The sequence below is a fragment of the Condylura cristata genome, unplaced genomic scaffold (assembly GCF_000260355.1).
Source record: "Condylura cristata isolate star-nosed mole 26May11 unplaced genomic scaffold, ConCri1.0 scaffold00010, whole genome shotgun sequence".
Lineage (NCBI taxonomy): Eukaryota > Metazoa > Chordata > Mammalia > Eulipotyphla > Talpidae > Condylura > Condylura cristata.
In genome coordinates, this window is record NW_004567111.1 from 50,620,848 (window position 1) to 50,636,359 (window position 15,512).

General features: G+C 34.6%; 1 protein-coding gene and 1 pseudogene across 1 annotated transcript in view; both read right to left on the reverse strand.

Annotated features, from left to right (window-relative positions):
- LOC101630436 (phosphatidylinositol 3,4,5-trisphosphate 3-phosphatase TPTE2) overlaps nt 1-15,512 on the reverse strand; it is a 46,929-nt gene that overhangs the window by 26,459 nt on the left and 4,958 nt on the right. Inside the window, exons 4-9 of the mRNA XM_012723172.1 lie at nt 14,799-14,898; nt 14,597-14,660; nt 13,835-13,899; nt 4,780-4,840; nt 3,887-3,968; nt 3,698-3,786 (exon numbers count right to left, since the gene is read on the reverse strand). Coding sequence (XP_012578626.1) covers nt 3,698-3,786; nt 3,887-3,968; nt 4,780-4,840; nt 13,835-13,899; nt 14,597-14,660; nt 14,799-14,898 — 461 coding nt within the window. The remainder of the gene's footprint in view (nt 1-3,697; nt 3,787-3,886; nt 3,969-4,779; nt 4,841-13,834; nt 13,900-14,596; nt 14,661-14,798; nt 14,899-15,512) is intronic.
- LOC105853463 lies at nt 1,345-1,831 on the reverse strand (annotated as a pseudogene).

The following is a 15,512-nucleotide window of genomic DNA, read 5'->3' on the forward strand; positions in this document are numbered from 1 at the left end:
CAGAACTGGGATACAGGTGAGAGGTGCATAGATCCCAAATATTTTTAACGTGTGGTTATGAATTTCTAAACTAACACAGTTTTTCTTCCAATCTTTTTGGCTTGGATTAAAATTTAAAACTGTTTTTTCTAAAACCATGCCAAATGGAAACGGAGAACTTGATTTCCTAAAAGTCTAAGACTCATTTTTTCTGCAACATATTAATTAGAATTCTAACAAAGGATATGACTTCCTGGGCCAGGACCATCCCAGTGACTTGGGACTTCTCCAGTTGATAATCAATAGTTTCCAAAAGAAAGATTTTGATCAAGAGGGGTAAATGACAAGTAACAAATAAAAAGGAGAAATGAACATGAAGCCATCTCAAATCTGGGTAATAACCAAACACAGCTGGGAGGTTGTTGAGAATAAGGTTCCAGCATGCCCAGGCATGTTGGGGCATGCACAAAAGCATACATAGCCCAGAAGAAATGAAATCACACTGGCAAGCCATACCCAGGATTGAAATTCAACCAACCACTGCTTCATAAACTTTCCACCACTAAGAACTGCTTTGACTGAAAACCTCATTTGCATGAAACAGACCTAGTCACTCTCATTCTCCTAAAAGTTCCTGGGGCATTCTGCTCAAGTGTTAAGATTTTGAGTGAGCATCTCCTGGACTGTAGTCCTGAAGCTCTAAATAACATAATACTCAGCTATAATACTTGATTTATGACAATTCTGCTGTAATACTCCTGACAATCCTGCTGTAATACAGAGCTACAGCTTTACTGCTAAGAAAGGAGAGCTTTACCACTCAAGCTAAAACCAGGTTGCTATAACTTTGCCAGACTTCAGTATCCTGGATTATAGTGTTTGTCCCTTACAGCTATTAAAGCACTTGAAACAAAACTGAAAGAATGCCTTTAAAAAAAAAAAGATTTATTTATGCATACAAGAACTGGGGTGCAGGCCAGAGGTATGGGGCAGTGAGAGGATTCACCAGAGACAAAGTGGGGAACAGAACAGGTGGGCTGTCTGAGATACACTGCTGAGGGGAGCAGCGGGTGAGACAGTAGAGGTCTGCTGTGCCAGGTGGGTCACCTCCCTGACTGGGGATTGAACTCATGCTGCAGTGGCTGCAGACAGCTTCACAGTACTGTGCTTTAACCTGTTGTACCACCAGGGCCTTCTTATTCAAGATATTCAGACCAATAAAGCCTTTTGTCAGTTTGACTGCAGCATTTGATAACAATGAGCACCTCAAATGAAGACAAACTTTGTAATATCCATTAAAAGATTTTATTTCTTTTTTTTTACTGTGAGAAAATGTGTATTTAGAATTAGTCAGTTGGTCTTGGTTTAAATGGCAAAATCCACAGCATCATAGGTAGGAGTTAGAAGAACATATGCCTTCTTCTCTCCACTAGGTCTGATAAGGGAGTTCACTTTGGCCATATCAATGTCATGGAGCCTCTTCACAGCCTGTTTCACTGGGTGCTCATTGGCCTTGCCATCCACAATGAATATAGGTGTATTGCCTTTTTCTTCTTTATGGTTAACTGGTTGGTCAAGAGGAACTTGATGATGGCATAGTGGTCAAACTATTTCTCAAGTTCGTTTCTCCTTGGAGGGGGGTGCTCTTTTGGGGATACTGGCTGCCTTTGGAGCCACAGTGTCTTGGGCCCCTGGAAGGTAGGTGATATGATCTCTGTGTGTGTGTGTGTGTGTGTGTGTGTGTGTGTGTGTGTGTAGACACCTTCCTGTACTGCTATCTTGATCTTCAAAGCTTTTGCTTTGACTTGGCTTTGGGAGGGGCAGGGGCTTCCTTCTTTACTTTTAATACCATCTTTGTAAAAAGGAGTTCCTTTAAAAGACTTTACAAGAGCTAGAGAAACTTAAATATTCACCCATATTTTTAAATAACAAATTGCAAGTCTACTAGAAAAAGACTAAGGTAAGCCTGCTGAGGAAAACTGAAAGATAAAGCTTGAAGTATAATAATAATGACCAATATTACTGAGCAATGCCAGTCCTTGCCAACTACTGCTCACATTTCATTTAATTCCCACAAAATTATTGAGTTTGTACTGGTATCATCTGCATTTTACACATTTAATGCGACATGATTATTTTATAACACAGTTGGGTTTGAACCCAGACATTTTCTTTAAAAGTCTGTGCTTTTAATCATTATAGTTTAATAATTGGAACTTTTTCAATATTTTCCCCCAGCCTTTCAACCAGAAAAAAAATTCATTGAAAAGGAGAAACTAAAGAAGAAGGAAAAAAAAAAAGCCAAAGAATCTGTGTGTGACAGAGAATTCTCAGTTAATTCTAGTCTTTGGGCCTGTGGACATTATTTCCCAGAAAAGCTAAAATTACTGATTAGACAAATTGCAAGAGAGATTACGTTTATCTCTGTTCCTTACAGAGATCATGAGAGGTGCTGATAGCCTAATGCTGATTCATTTCTTACCCTGAAAATTAGAAAGTTGTAGCTATCAAAGCTAAGGTTATTGACTCCTCCTGGCCCCTGCATACACTGCCAAGCACTGTTGTTTTGAATGTCCATTTTCTGTGGTAATATGTGTGTACAATACATAGAAACTATCTGGGGTAGTTACGATGGAAACATTAAGAGCTGCCAATTGACTGGCCAGTTAGTGCCTTCCACGTCTGCGGAAGATAATCTCTACCCCTTTCCCTTTACATACTCTCAAGTGGTGGCTCAGAGATAGACAGCCATTTGGAATGTCAACTCCACCATGCTTCCTGCGGTAGTTTATTTTTTTTTGTTAAGCTAATCAGATTTTTTTTTTTGCATTATTCATTTTTGTGCAATAAATGAATAAATCCCCATAAATCCCCCACCACCTTAACACCCATAACTATAACCATGTTCCCTTGTGCTCTTCTCTCCCGTTTTAACTTCTCTCACTCCTATCCCTGCTGTATATCTTAGATGCTTGCAAGTTCTATCTTTTTCAATTTCCCTGTATTCCTGTTATGAGTAAACCCACCTGAAACTTTTCTTCCTTCTGACTTATTTCACTGAGCATGACACCTTCTAGCTTCATTTATGTACTGATCTCTAGTGAGTTTCTCTGGTAGAAAGCATTTCACATATGCTGTCATAAGACACTGTGAAAGGAATTTATTGCATCCTGCTTACAGATTATCCACCTAAGAGCGAAGTATGGAATCTCTTCTGATGTCACCTTTCTCACTCCTCAAATCAGTAGGTTTTACAAATGGCTTTTTTTTTTCTTTTCATTTTACTGCTACCAAAATCAATGTCCTTCTATCATTACACTATAGAAATTTCCATATAATTTGTGACTTTTTAAAAAGCATTGTTGTTGGGTCCCTTACCCTTAAAAATTTCTCAAAAAGTTTAACAACAACTAAAATAAAACTGCCTTGATAGTTTCTAAAGTTAAACATTGCTTGTATTTTGACAGATATTCTTTACAAATCAATAATGAAGAAATAGTCAAGAAACAAGGGGAAAATACCCTTTTCTTTCTTTAGTCTTTTTATTTGTATTTTTGTCCTTTCCTCCTCTTTTTTCTTTCTCTTCCTTAGCCTTAAAGCCAATAGTTTACAATATTAGCAACTAGTAACACTGATTAAAATAGTACATTTTGATCTTGTACTTTCATATTTTTTTCTAATTTCTATAGAAAACAGAGAAAAAGAAAAATGTTTTTACCTTTCCCCCCTTTACAGTGAATTACTACGATGTTTTCCTTATCTTCAGCCAGCCACTCATCTACTTCCTTGGAGAATTCCAACATCACACTAGTATCAAAAGTAAGATATTTAATTGAATTAAAAAGTTTCCAAAAAATCAATCCCAATGTATTATCTCTTCTGACAGCCCACTTGCTATAAAACTTACCTTAGAGAGGGAACATTATGATCATCAATCAAGATTCGATGAACATTATAATGGAAATACTTAGGATCATATGCTCTTTCACCTAAAATAAATGATACATAGGGCATATCTCTATGCCTAATACAGTAAGTGAACAAGTCATTAATAAATTACACTTTTTGTTAGAATTTTCTTATTCAAGTTTTTAATGAAAGAACATTTCTGACTGGTTCCTGCTACTCTAAAAGAAACTCAACGCTTCAAAACATAAGGAGAGTAGTAATTTGTTCATCTTGAGTAACTTAAGCTCAACTTATTTTGCTTTGTTTAATAAGATTTAATTTCCAACAAGATTACTCATTACATTATTATAGGGTAGCTAGAAGCCACAGAACAGAAGAAAGTGTGGGCAACCAAAGTATTTACTTCCTAAAATATCTACTTAACATATCGGAAGAGGAAAAATCAAGAGAGACAGAGAAGTAAGCTGTTTTCACTATGATGGGGATTGTTTTCCCCCATCATTTAGAGCTCTGCTCTACTCACGAGTGTAGATACCACTGTTAGTGGGTTAAAAAATGCATTTGTCAATTTTAAAAGCACAAACTGGCAGGAAAAAATGGAACAATTTTTTCAAACCTAACAACATTAGAACAGGTTCATTTGAAAACGGTTCTAACTCCATTCTAGGTTTCCTCACAAAACAGCATTTTAGAGCTATCTTTTCCTACCAGCAGAGCATGCAAGATGGAGATTTTTAAATAATCTTCCCATTACTGCCAAATACATATGATAGAATATCAAATACATATGATAGATTATTTAAAACTGTATCATCTAAAAACTATATCATCTTCTTACATGCAGTGATTGTTTTCTATATATAGTAACAAAATATCTACTCATATACATACTGCATAGATTGTAGACTCGATAGTGGTTTTGATGCTTGGTATCCAAGAATCGGGCAACTTCCTAAAAAAGATGGACACATACATGCATCCACATGACATCAACATAAACCATTTCCTGGGAATAACTGAAAATGATCATTGCTTTTTATCTACTTATTACTTAGAAATAAGCAATAAGGGTGGGATATGAGAATATGAACATTCTGAGTTATGGTGGCCCAATGACTTATAAAATTTTAAATAAATTTTAAAGTAAAATTTTACTTATCCATCTAAAATACATACACAGATCATATATTTCTGTGCAAAACAACAAAATGAATATTAAAATTTCAGAAAATTATTAGCATAGTACCATCAGAACATTTACTTTTAATATTGAGAAAAGAAAAATTAATGGGTCAAAAATCATAAACATTAAATTGGTTACAACTGTCAGGAGGAAATAAGTCAAAAAGACACTCATAGTCTGGATAGTACTAGAGTAGGAGTGATAAAAAGGTTATACACATAAAAAGTATGAATGGTTTGGAAATTTTTATATCTACAAAGCAAGCATAAAGTTTAACAGATTAAAGCAGCAAACTTTACTAAAGCTACACTAATTAGCTAAAGAATATATATGTATATAAATGTGTGTGTGTGTATATATATATATATATATACGTGTAGCCACCATAGTTTTCCCACCACCAAAGCACTATATTCTCCCACCATAGTCCTCTGCATTCTTTTAGCCTCCTGTCTTCACTCTCCCCCTTCCTGCATACCTTAGATCAATAAAATGTCCATAGAGTTAAAGCAAAAGTAAATTAAAAAAAAAGAAAAATGAATTTAAACATACTACTCAGAAACAGTCATCAACCTCAACAAGATGAGAGAAAAAGAAGTAACAGAGTGAAACCAAGAAAACACCCCCAAAAATTAACACAATGATAATAAATACATACCTATCTGTTGCAGAACCACAGAGGGGTGCGCTGACTGCTAGGTTCACTCACCGCCCGAAAATAGGAGACTCCGAGCCTCAAAAGAAACTAAAGCAGGAGCCTGGGGTCTGAAGTCGGAGGTCTGTTTATTAGGACTGCCCATGGGTATATATAGATTCGGTAGGTGCAGGGAAAAACAGGAAATGTGCCCAGTTAATGTGCCCCACGCAGGGGGTAGGGTGCATGTTTGTACCAGACCTAGGGTCCTGTAGCTTCTGCTTGATACAAAGTAGTGGGCTGCAGCTATTTGCAGGACAGAGTGCACTGTGCTCTGCTGACTTGTTTGTTGGCCTTACTGGGGAGTGTGCTCACCTAAGCACAACATTAGCCAGGGCCAATGGTGCACTTGAGGTCCTGCAGAGTAAGCCACACCTATCAATAATCACCTTAAATGTAAATGGACTACATACAAATACATAGAACAGATGAACAGATTTTTTTTAAAAAGAGCAAGCTACATTTTGATGAAAGAGACTCATAGGTACAACACATACATAGACTGAAAGTGAAGGGATGGGAAAAATACTCTATGCAAACAGAGGTGAAAAAAGCTGGTACAACTATACTCACATGACAAAATACACTTTAAAACAAAGACTAATAAAGGCAAAGATAGACATTATATACACTCATGTGCTGTTTCATGATGTTTTAAGTCAACCTTTAACCACACATATGATGGTGACCTCAAAACGTTACACCATACAGACTAAGTATGTAATAGGATATACCACCTAGATTTGTATAATTATATGCTATGCCATTCATACAATGAAGAAATCAGCTAATGATACATTCTCAGAATGTATTTCTATTGTAAAGTGGCACATGACTGCAATGATAAAGGAATCAATCATCAAAAACACTTCATAGTCATTAATATGTAAGCACCTAACAAAGGAGCATAAATACTACAGATTAAAAGGGGAAAATTGACAGTAACACAATAATAGTAGGTAACTTAGCACCTTGCTTACAACATTGTATAGCACAGATCTTACAGACAGAAAATCAGCAAGGAGATGTTGGTCTTAACTGATACATTTGGCCAGACTTAATATGTACAGAACATTCTATCCAAAAGCAGTAGAACATAAATTTTTCTCAAGTGCACATGAAACATTCTCAAGGATAGATCATATGCTGGGACACAAACCAAATCCCAACAATTTTAAGACTGAAATCATATCAAGTATATTTCACACTACAATGCTATGAAGTTAGAAATCAAATACAAGAAGAAAGCTGAAAGAATACAAAATATGTAGGGACTAAGCAATATGCTGTTAAGCAACTCCTGGTTCAACAAATCAAAGCAGAAATAAAAAGATAGCCAGAAACAATAAAAAGTAAAATTCCTTTGGGATGAAAGTTGTTGGGATGTAGTAAAAGGGTACCAAGAAGGAAGATTATAGCAATAAAAACTTATCTGAAGAAACTAGAAAAAGCTCAAATAAACAAACTTAACCTTAAATCTAAAGGAACTAAAAAAAAAAAAAAATCACATGAAGCCCAAAGTCAATAGAAGGAAGGAAATGTTATAAAATCAAACAAAATACAAGTGAAAATGATAATACAATAGATTAATGAAACTAAAAGCTAGTTCTTTAAGAAAATAAACATGAAATAATTTTGAAATTGTCAACAATTTAGTAAGCTACAAGAAATGGATAAATTCTTCAAATGTAAACTCCTCTAAGAATGATATTATAAATATCACTAGAAAAATAATGTTAGAAATGTTAGAAATAATATAGTAAAATTGCAGGTTACGAAATCAATAAACAAAAGTCTGTTCTTTACACAATGAGCTATCAGAAAGAGAAACTAAGAAAGCAATAATAGTTATATTTGTATCAAAAAGAATGAAAACTCTAGGAATAAACTTAATCAAGGAGGTGAAAGATTTGCACACTAAAAACTAAAACACTGTTAAAAGAAATAGAAGAAGAAACAAATAAATGAGGGCAGTCTATTTCATGTATCAAAATAATTAAAAATGGCATTTTACCTAAAGATACAGTCCTATCAAAATTCCAAAGACATTATTCAAGAAACAGAACCCTAAAATATGCGAGGAATCACAAAAGCTCTTGAATAAGCCAAAGCAATCCTGAGAAAAAAGAATAAATGTAGAGGTTGCAGGACATCAAATTACACTACAAAGATGTAGCAATCAAAAACAGTATGGCATTGTAAAATAAAACCCAGAAATAACCACACATATATGGGCAACTAATTTATGATAATGAGCCAAGAACATACAATTAAAAGGAAAGTCTCTTTGATAAATGGTGTGCTGGGAAAACTGGACACCCATGTAAAAGAATGAAAGCAGACACTTATGCCATATATAAAAAATTAATCAAAATGGCATAAAGACTTGAATATAAGACCTGAAACTATAAGATACACAAAGAAAACAAGTAATAACATTGGCATTGGGATATTCTTGTGGATTTCTCCCCAAAGGCAAAGCAAAAATAAACACATGGTACTGTTTCATTAAGCTAAAATGTTTTTATGCAAAACAAAAAGGCAACTTACTGAATGGGAGGAAATCAAGCATCTGACAAGGGGTTAATGACACAAGCTATGCGACCTCTATCGACTGACATATTCCAGATAGAGACAGAAGTGCTCTGAAAAATCAGACTTTCCACGCTAACTTATGTTATGACCTCCCTTTTTTGTATAATCATAATTTCAAAATATTCTGAGCAACCTTCTGCTTACACTTGGATTGCCTCAGCCTCATAAGGGGCTACCTGGCCCTGACAAACAAGCACTGCACCAGGGTGAGAAATTCCTCTTGAAGTCAAAAGTCATTAAACAACTGGCTGATTAATAAAAACAAATGGCTGTTACTGCAAAGTCTCTCTCACTGCCAGACTGAGGAAGACCCAAATCTTATCACTCTATCTCACACAGCCTTCTATTCAGTTTCTAAATAACCACTCAAGCTTTCTACTATCAAGTGGTTAGATATGGAAATTCACCCAAGTCACCTATGCAGAACTAGTCAGGTTTTCTACCATCTAGACCTCAAGGAAACTCAAACTTTCCAACAAGTTTTTCATAAAAACCTTACTTTAATTTGATTTATAAGAAATTTCCTCTTCCTGCCCTCACTTTACTTTATCTCCCTAGGATGTCTCAATGAGAATGAAAGCCATTAAATAATAGATAATGTTTCAGGGACTTTATTTTTGTTAATCTTCACTGTAGTAAATATAGTAATATTAGTCTTAAACTTTGTGAATCTATGTACCTGTTTTAACCTTGATAGATTGATTTTTAAAATGTTTTAATCTCAACTAAGGGTCAAAACAACCCCAGACTATTCTTAGAAAAAAGGTGATTGTGATCTCAGCCCATTTCATATGCTAATGTCATCCCTCTGCCTGCTTGAAGTATAAAATAAACCTCTGCTGAAGGCGGATCAGGAAGACTTGTACCCCACTCCCGTTTCCGTGTCTTCCTCCGCCCACTCCCCTTTTCTTCCCCTTTTTTTAGAAATCTCCACTCACTGACGCAGTTCCCACCTTGAGACCCTGCCTGTTCTGCCCCCCAATAATCCGTGATGGAGGACAAAGAGTCTTCCACAGGTTAATATCCAAAATAGACAAACATCTTATGCAACTCAGCAATAAAAAAACAAACAACCTGATTAAAAAATGGGTGGAGGGGCCCTCCCTGGTGGCACAGCGGGTTAAAGCACAGCACTGAGAAGCTAAAGTCACTTCTGCATGAGTTCGATTCTCGCCTGCCCCGGGGGAGATCCACATGGCGTGGCAGACCTCTCCTGACCCGCCCGCTGCTCTCCTCAGCAGTGTACTTCATGGATCTGCCTGTTCTGCTCTCCTCTCTGTCTCTGTTGAATCCTCTCACCCTCCACATCTCTGGCCTGTACCCCAGTTCCATATGAAATAAATAAATAAATCTTAAAAAAAAAATGGGTGGAGAATATGGATATTTTATCAAAGAAGATAATACAAAGATAAACACACACATAAGAAGTTGCTCACCATCACTTCTCAATAGGAAATATAAGTAAAAATCACAATGTTAAACACCTTACACTTACATGGCAAATATCAAAAAGACAAGAAATAACAAGTATTCATGAGGATATGGATAAAAGGAAATGTAAATTATATATAGTTATATACCACATACACATACTCTATAATTATAGAATATATTATTATAGAGTATAAAATAGAATATATATATACATATACATATTATAGAGTATAACATAGAATATATATATATCTATACAACAAATCTACCTATAACTTAAATATTATAAAATTATAAAACTATATAAATTTATTATTCTAGGTTAAATGTTACTTTTTACTTTCAATAAGAGGTGAATTTATATTATCATGTAATACATATTTATAGATAATACATATTTGTATACCACCATAAAGATATTCTTATATGTTAATTCATATATGTATTTATATATAAGTATAAAGTATATGCAGTATTATACATAAAGTATAAATATACATAAATTATTCTAAGGGGAAAATGCTTTAATTTTTGTATCTATGAGAGGAATACAGTAGAGACTTTATTGGTAATAACTGACCTCATCTCTCTCAAGGCAGTTTCTCTCTAGTGTAATTAAAACTCTGGTCTTTGATCATATGGTAGATTGATTTTTAATATTTTGAGAAACCTCCATACTATTTTCCAAAAGGGTTGGATCAGTCTACATTCCTACCACCAGTGTAAGAGGGTTGCTTTTTCTCCATATCCTTCCCAACATTTGTTTCTGGTGTGAGATTATATCTCATTCAGTTTGGAGTTGCATTTCCTTGATGAGTAATAGTAGGGATTTTCTTGTGTGCTTATTTGGTCATCTGGATGATACAGCAATTTCATTTCCAGGTAGCTACCTGAAGAATGCTAAACCACAAATTCAAAGGGATATATGCACTCCTACGTTCATTACAGCACTATTTACAGTGGCCAAGTTATAGAAGCAACCTAAATGCCCAAGAACAGAAGAGTGGATTAAGAGTATGTGGTATATACACAATGGAATACTATTGAGTATTAATACTATTCAGTATTAATCTTTTGATATTCAGTATTAGTACTATCAGTATTAATACTATTCAGTATTAATCTTTTAATATATATATATATATATCGAAAGATTAAATCTTGCATTTGGGACAACATGGATGGAACTGTAGGGACTATTGCTCAGAAAATAAGCTAGAAGAAGAATGACAAATACTAGATGGTTATGCTTATCTATGGAATAGAGAGAAACAAAACAAAATGTCAGACAATATCAAAACAAACCTTAGAACTACAACTGTAAATCTGAGGAGGAAGGGAGGTACAATGGACTATTGCAGAAGAGTAGGATGCCTTGCTGTTGAGTGTGGTGTGGGAACATATACCTGAAGAGGTGTGGGAACCAGTATACCTGAAGAAGTGAAATCCTATATTTCTGAAGAACATACAGTGTTGTAAGCAAATATTAACAGAAAAAAAAATTTCCTTTAAATAAGTAAAATATAAAACCAAAATCTGGTCATTGAGAAGGCTTGAAAACCTTAAGTCCATTGAAGTAGTAGGTGAAACACATTTCAAGATATTTATTCAAACTAAAATTGTTTTCTAAACTTTTGTGGTGCTTGAGAAAAAGAGTTTATTATTTATGCAAAAGTGTTGGGTATCTTGGAAATTTTGTAGCTTATTATTTTGTAAAATGAATGAATGCATATGAAGCTGAAATGAGACCATTTCAAAAAAAAAAAAACAAACAAACCAAAACTGGACAGTTCATTGAAACTTTGTTTTCTTTCCTGAACATTTATCAGTATTAAAAAGTTCCTTCAAAAATATTCTAGAATTTGCAAGTGTCAAAGGTATGAAACACTACTGTACTGGCATAAATAAATCTTAAAAAAAAAAAAATATTCTAGAATTTGCAAGTGTCAAAGGTATGAAACACTACTGTACTGGCAGAATTAATATATATTTAAAATAACAGGCTGGAGCTAAATGGCTGAAAGTTTAGAGTTATAATAAGTTGATGCTTTGAATGAATTGAATTTTTTTTTTTAAAGATTTATTTATTTGTGCATACAGAACTGGGGTACAGGCCAGAGACTCAGGGGTGGCGAAAGACTTCACCAGAGACAGAGCGGGGAGCAGAACAGGCAGATTGACGAAGTACACTGCTGAGGGGAGCAGCGGGCGGGTCAGGAGAGGTCTGCCACACCCTGTGGTCACCTCCGGGGCAGGTGGGAATTGAACTCATGCGGAAGCGGCTTTAGATTCTTAGTGCAGTGCTTTAACCCGCTGCGCCACCAGGGAGGGCCGAATTGAATATTTTTAAATAAGATTCCTTGACAGTTAGCATTGTGTTTTCCATATCAAAACAAAATAATTACTCAAAATTCCAAATTTAGAATTTACATATTTAAAGGCATGCAAGCTGCACAGTTTTTCTGTCAAATTTACTGGCCTACAAATTTATACTTGCCTCTTTCAATGTACATTTTGCTATTATTTTAAAATTTTTGTAAAGTAGATTTCAAAGAATGTATTTGCTGCCCTTGTAAAAGGTGTATACTTATGTAATTTCTGTATGTAAACTAAATACTTAGGCTTTCAAGATTCTAGAAAGCAGTAAATATTAATACTATACCATTTGGTATGTGTAGCTTGTTTATGACACTTTCCTGACAAAACTGCCTAAAGATGAATTTGTCAAAATGTATCCCCATTGTTAAGCAATTCATGATTATAGACATATATGTATGTGTGTGTGTGTATACAGTCCATGAAATGACTGTGTGTCATTTTACATTTGAATCAATTACATGACTGTGTGTATAAATATGTATATAGTTATGTAATTATATATATAATTACTGGCACATACTATATTGAATGAATCTTTGGGAATTTATGTTATGCCCATGCCAGCCCCCAAAAAAATGTAGTATATGATTCCACCTATATGAAATTCAAGAAAAAGTAACATAAATTAGAGTAGTAATTACACATGGTGTGTTAGGATAGTGACTGAAAAGAACAAGAAATATTCTATATTTTGATTTGGTTGTTGGTTGTATGCATATATACCTATATATAATTCCATCAAGATACCTACTTAATATTAGTGCATAGTGTACTTGACAATATTTGTTTTGCATCAATAAGTAATTCTATGTAATTATGCATGTATTTATTTAATATATATACTTATTTCAGGCATGTACACATAATTACATACTTACATTTTACTGACATTATACTGTAAATTGCAGTAATTAGACACACACATGTATGTAAACTTCTTAAAACACCTTCTAGCTTGAATTTTATAGTAAGCTGCATTTTACATTTGAGTCTATTTAAACCATATGAATGGTATGCCTCCACTATAATTTAGGATCTGAAAGTGAGAATATACATTTTAGTTAAAAATCCCCACCCTACCCTTCCTCCCTATAATAGACTAAAAAAAAAAAAAAGCCACAATTCGTTGCAATTCCTGCTATGAAAAGATAGTCTATTTTCTACTTCTTGAGTTCAGATAGATTATATACATACCAGTTTTGATTCTGGGCTTTTGAGGACTCTGCATTCTTACGCTCACAGCATGGGATCCTTGCCACTGTGCCCATGTGAACAAGCCTGAACTAACTTGCTACTGAAGGAGACAGCACATGGAGCCATCCAATCAGATCACTTGGTAGATTAGCCAGTCCTCAAATTCCCAGTAGCTATCTACAGAGGCTTGAGTTAGTCCAGCTGAGATTAGTTAAAACTCTCCCAAATCAGCAGAACCCAGGTAAGTGCAATCCAAAATCACAAAACATGAATTAAGTAAATGGGTTGGTGTTATATAAGTTACTATGTTTGGGTGATACATAACAGAGTAATAGCTAATTTATATCAATCCACTATACATTTTTTACCTGAAACTGAATTTTTGCAACTTCTGGATCAGTATTAAACTTACTACACAGTCTATGCTAACTGAAAAGTATAAGCATTTGTTACATAAACATCCTTACCTTTATGGGATTTCTATAGAAAGACTGCCTTCCAGAAGATGGGAATGACATGGCAATAATACGCTCTGGAAGCCAAAATAATTATTGTTATCTAAGCCTTTGTAGAGTGAAACAATCTGAGAACTTAATTTACACACAACTAGACTCCTTTTTTATAGAAAAGAACTTTTAAGAATTGAAAATGACAAAAACAAAAAGCTAGTTAATCGTCAGGATAATCTAAATAAAATTAAATTATCTAATATAATGTCTATTAAAGTTGCATGTGTGCCCACGACTCAGTTGATTCCAGCTGCAGTGGATAGATTTGAGTTGACATCAATCCAGAACTCCCTGTGGTGGCAATTTACTTTTTAAATCCCAAAGACAAAATGAGAAATCTGGGCTCCAGACAGATGGGAACTGACTGGGTACTTTACAAAACAAATACCTATTCATTGGGGTTCTAGGAAGAAAACAGGTCTCGATGGAGTTCTAGGAAGAAAACAGGTCTCCTAGGATTACTGCTAGAACTCAATAAATACTAATAACAACAACAAAAATGGAGTCAGCTGAAAATCCATTCAACTTCTGTACTCTAAACAAGTAGCCCTAATGATGCAGATATTCCATTGTTAGGTTAAACTACAGATGTCACACTACCATAGCAGCATATGTCTTCATGAATAAAGAATGCTTAGAAAGAGCATGAGTAAACATAATTACTCACACATAAGGAAAATGTGAAGTTAATATATAAGTAAATCAACAAACTTGACAAACCAGTAACATAAGTCAGGTCTAGGTCAAATCCACCCTTTTTGTATCGTCGTTTATTTCCTGAAACCTGAAATATTCAAACAGTAAGAATTTGTAAAACATTAACCAACATAAAGTAAAGAACATTACATAGATATCTACAACCCTTGCCATTATTTCCTGAAACACATTTTTCTGAGTAATAGTTATGTTTTGTCTCACTTACCATCCTTCTGGCCACCTTTTCAAGTTGTCTTTTTTGATTAGCCAGATGAAGAATTCTTATCAGAATAATAAACCGTAGAGGCCGAAATAAAATTGTGATTCTAACAATAAATTAAAAAGATCAATATTTTATTAAGAAACAGAGGATAAAAAGAAAAAATAAAAACAAAACACAGGATTCTGCCAATATGAACTAAGTCTAAAGAATGGTTCTTAATCAGGGGCAACTTTGCACCCCGACCCATGTGCTTCCCACCTACCTACCTAGGAATAACTTGTCAATATCTAGAAACATTGTTGTGGTCACAACTGTGAATGTGTCACACTACTTGCATCACATGAGTTGACACTAACAATATTGCTAATCTTCATTGTAAAAGACAGCCTTATAGCAAAAACTATCTAATCCAAAATATCAGTAAGTGCTAAGGTTGAGAAGCTCTGGTCTAGAGAAACAGTTGTATGAAAAAAACCTTAGAATTTCTAGAGTAACTTTAATGGTTTCAGATGAGCATTTTCAGTCTTCTTCCCATCAAGACAAACTACAGTCCTTGTTCACTTTTGTATTCCATGTATAACAGAGGTTCACTATTTACACACGTCAGGCAGCCAGCAGAGTGACACTTCCCTGGGGTGTTCATTTTTGCTTTCTCTCCTACCATCAGAAACACCAAGGGAGAAAACTGACGGCTTGACTAGTGCTTATCTAACTTGA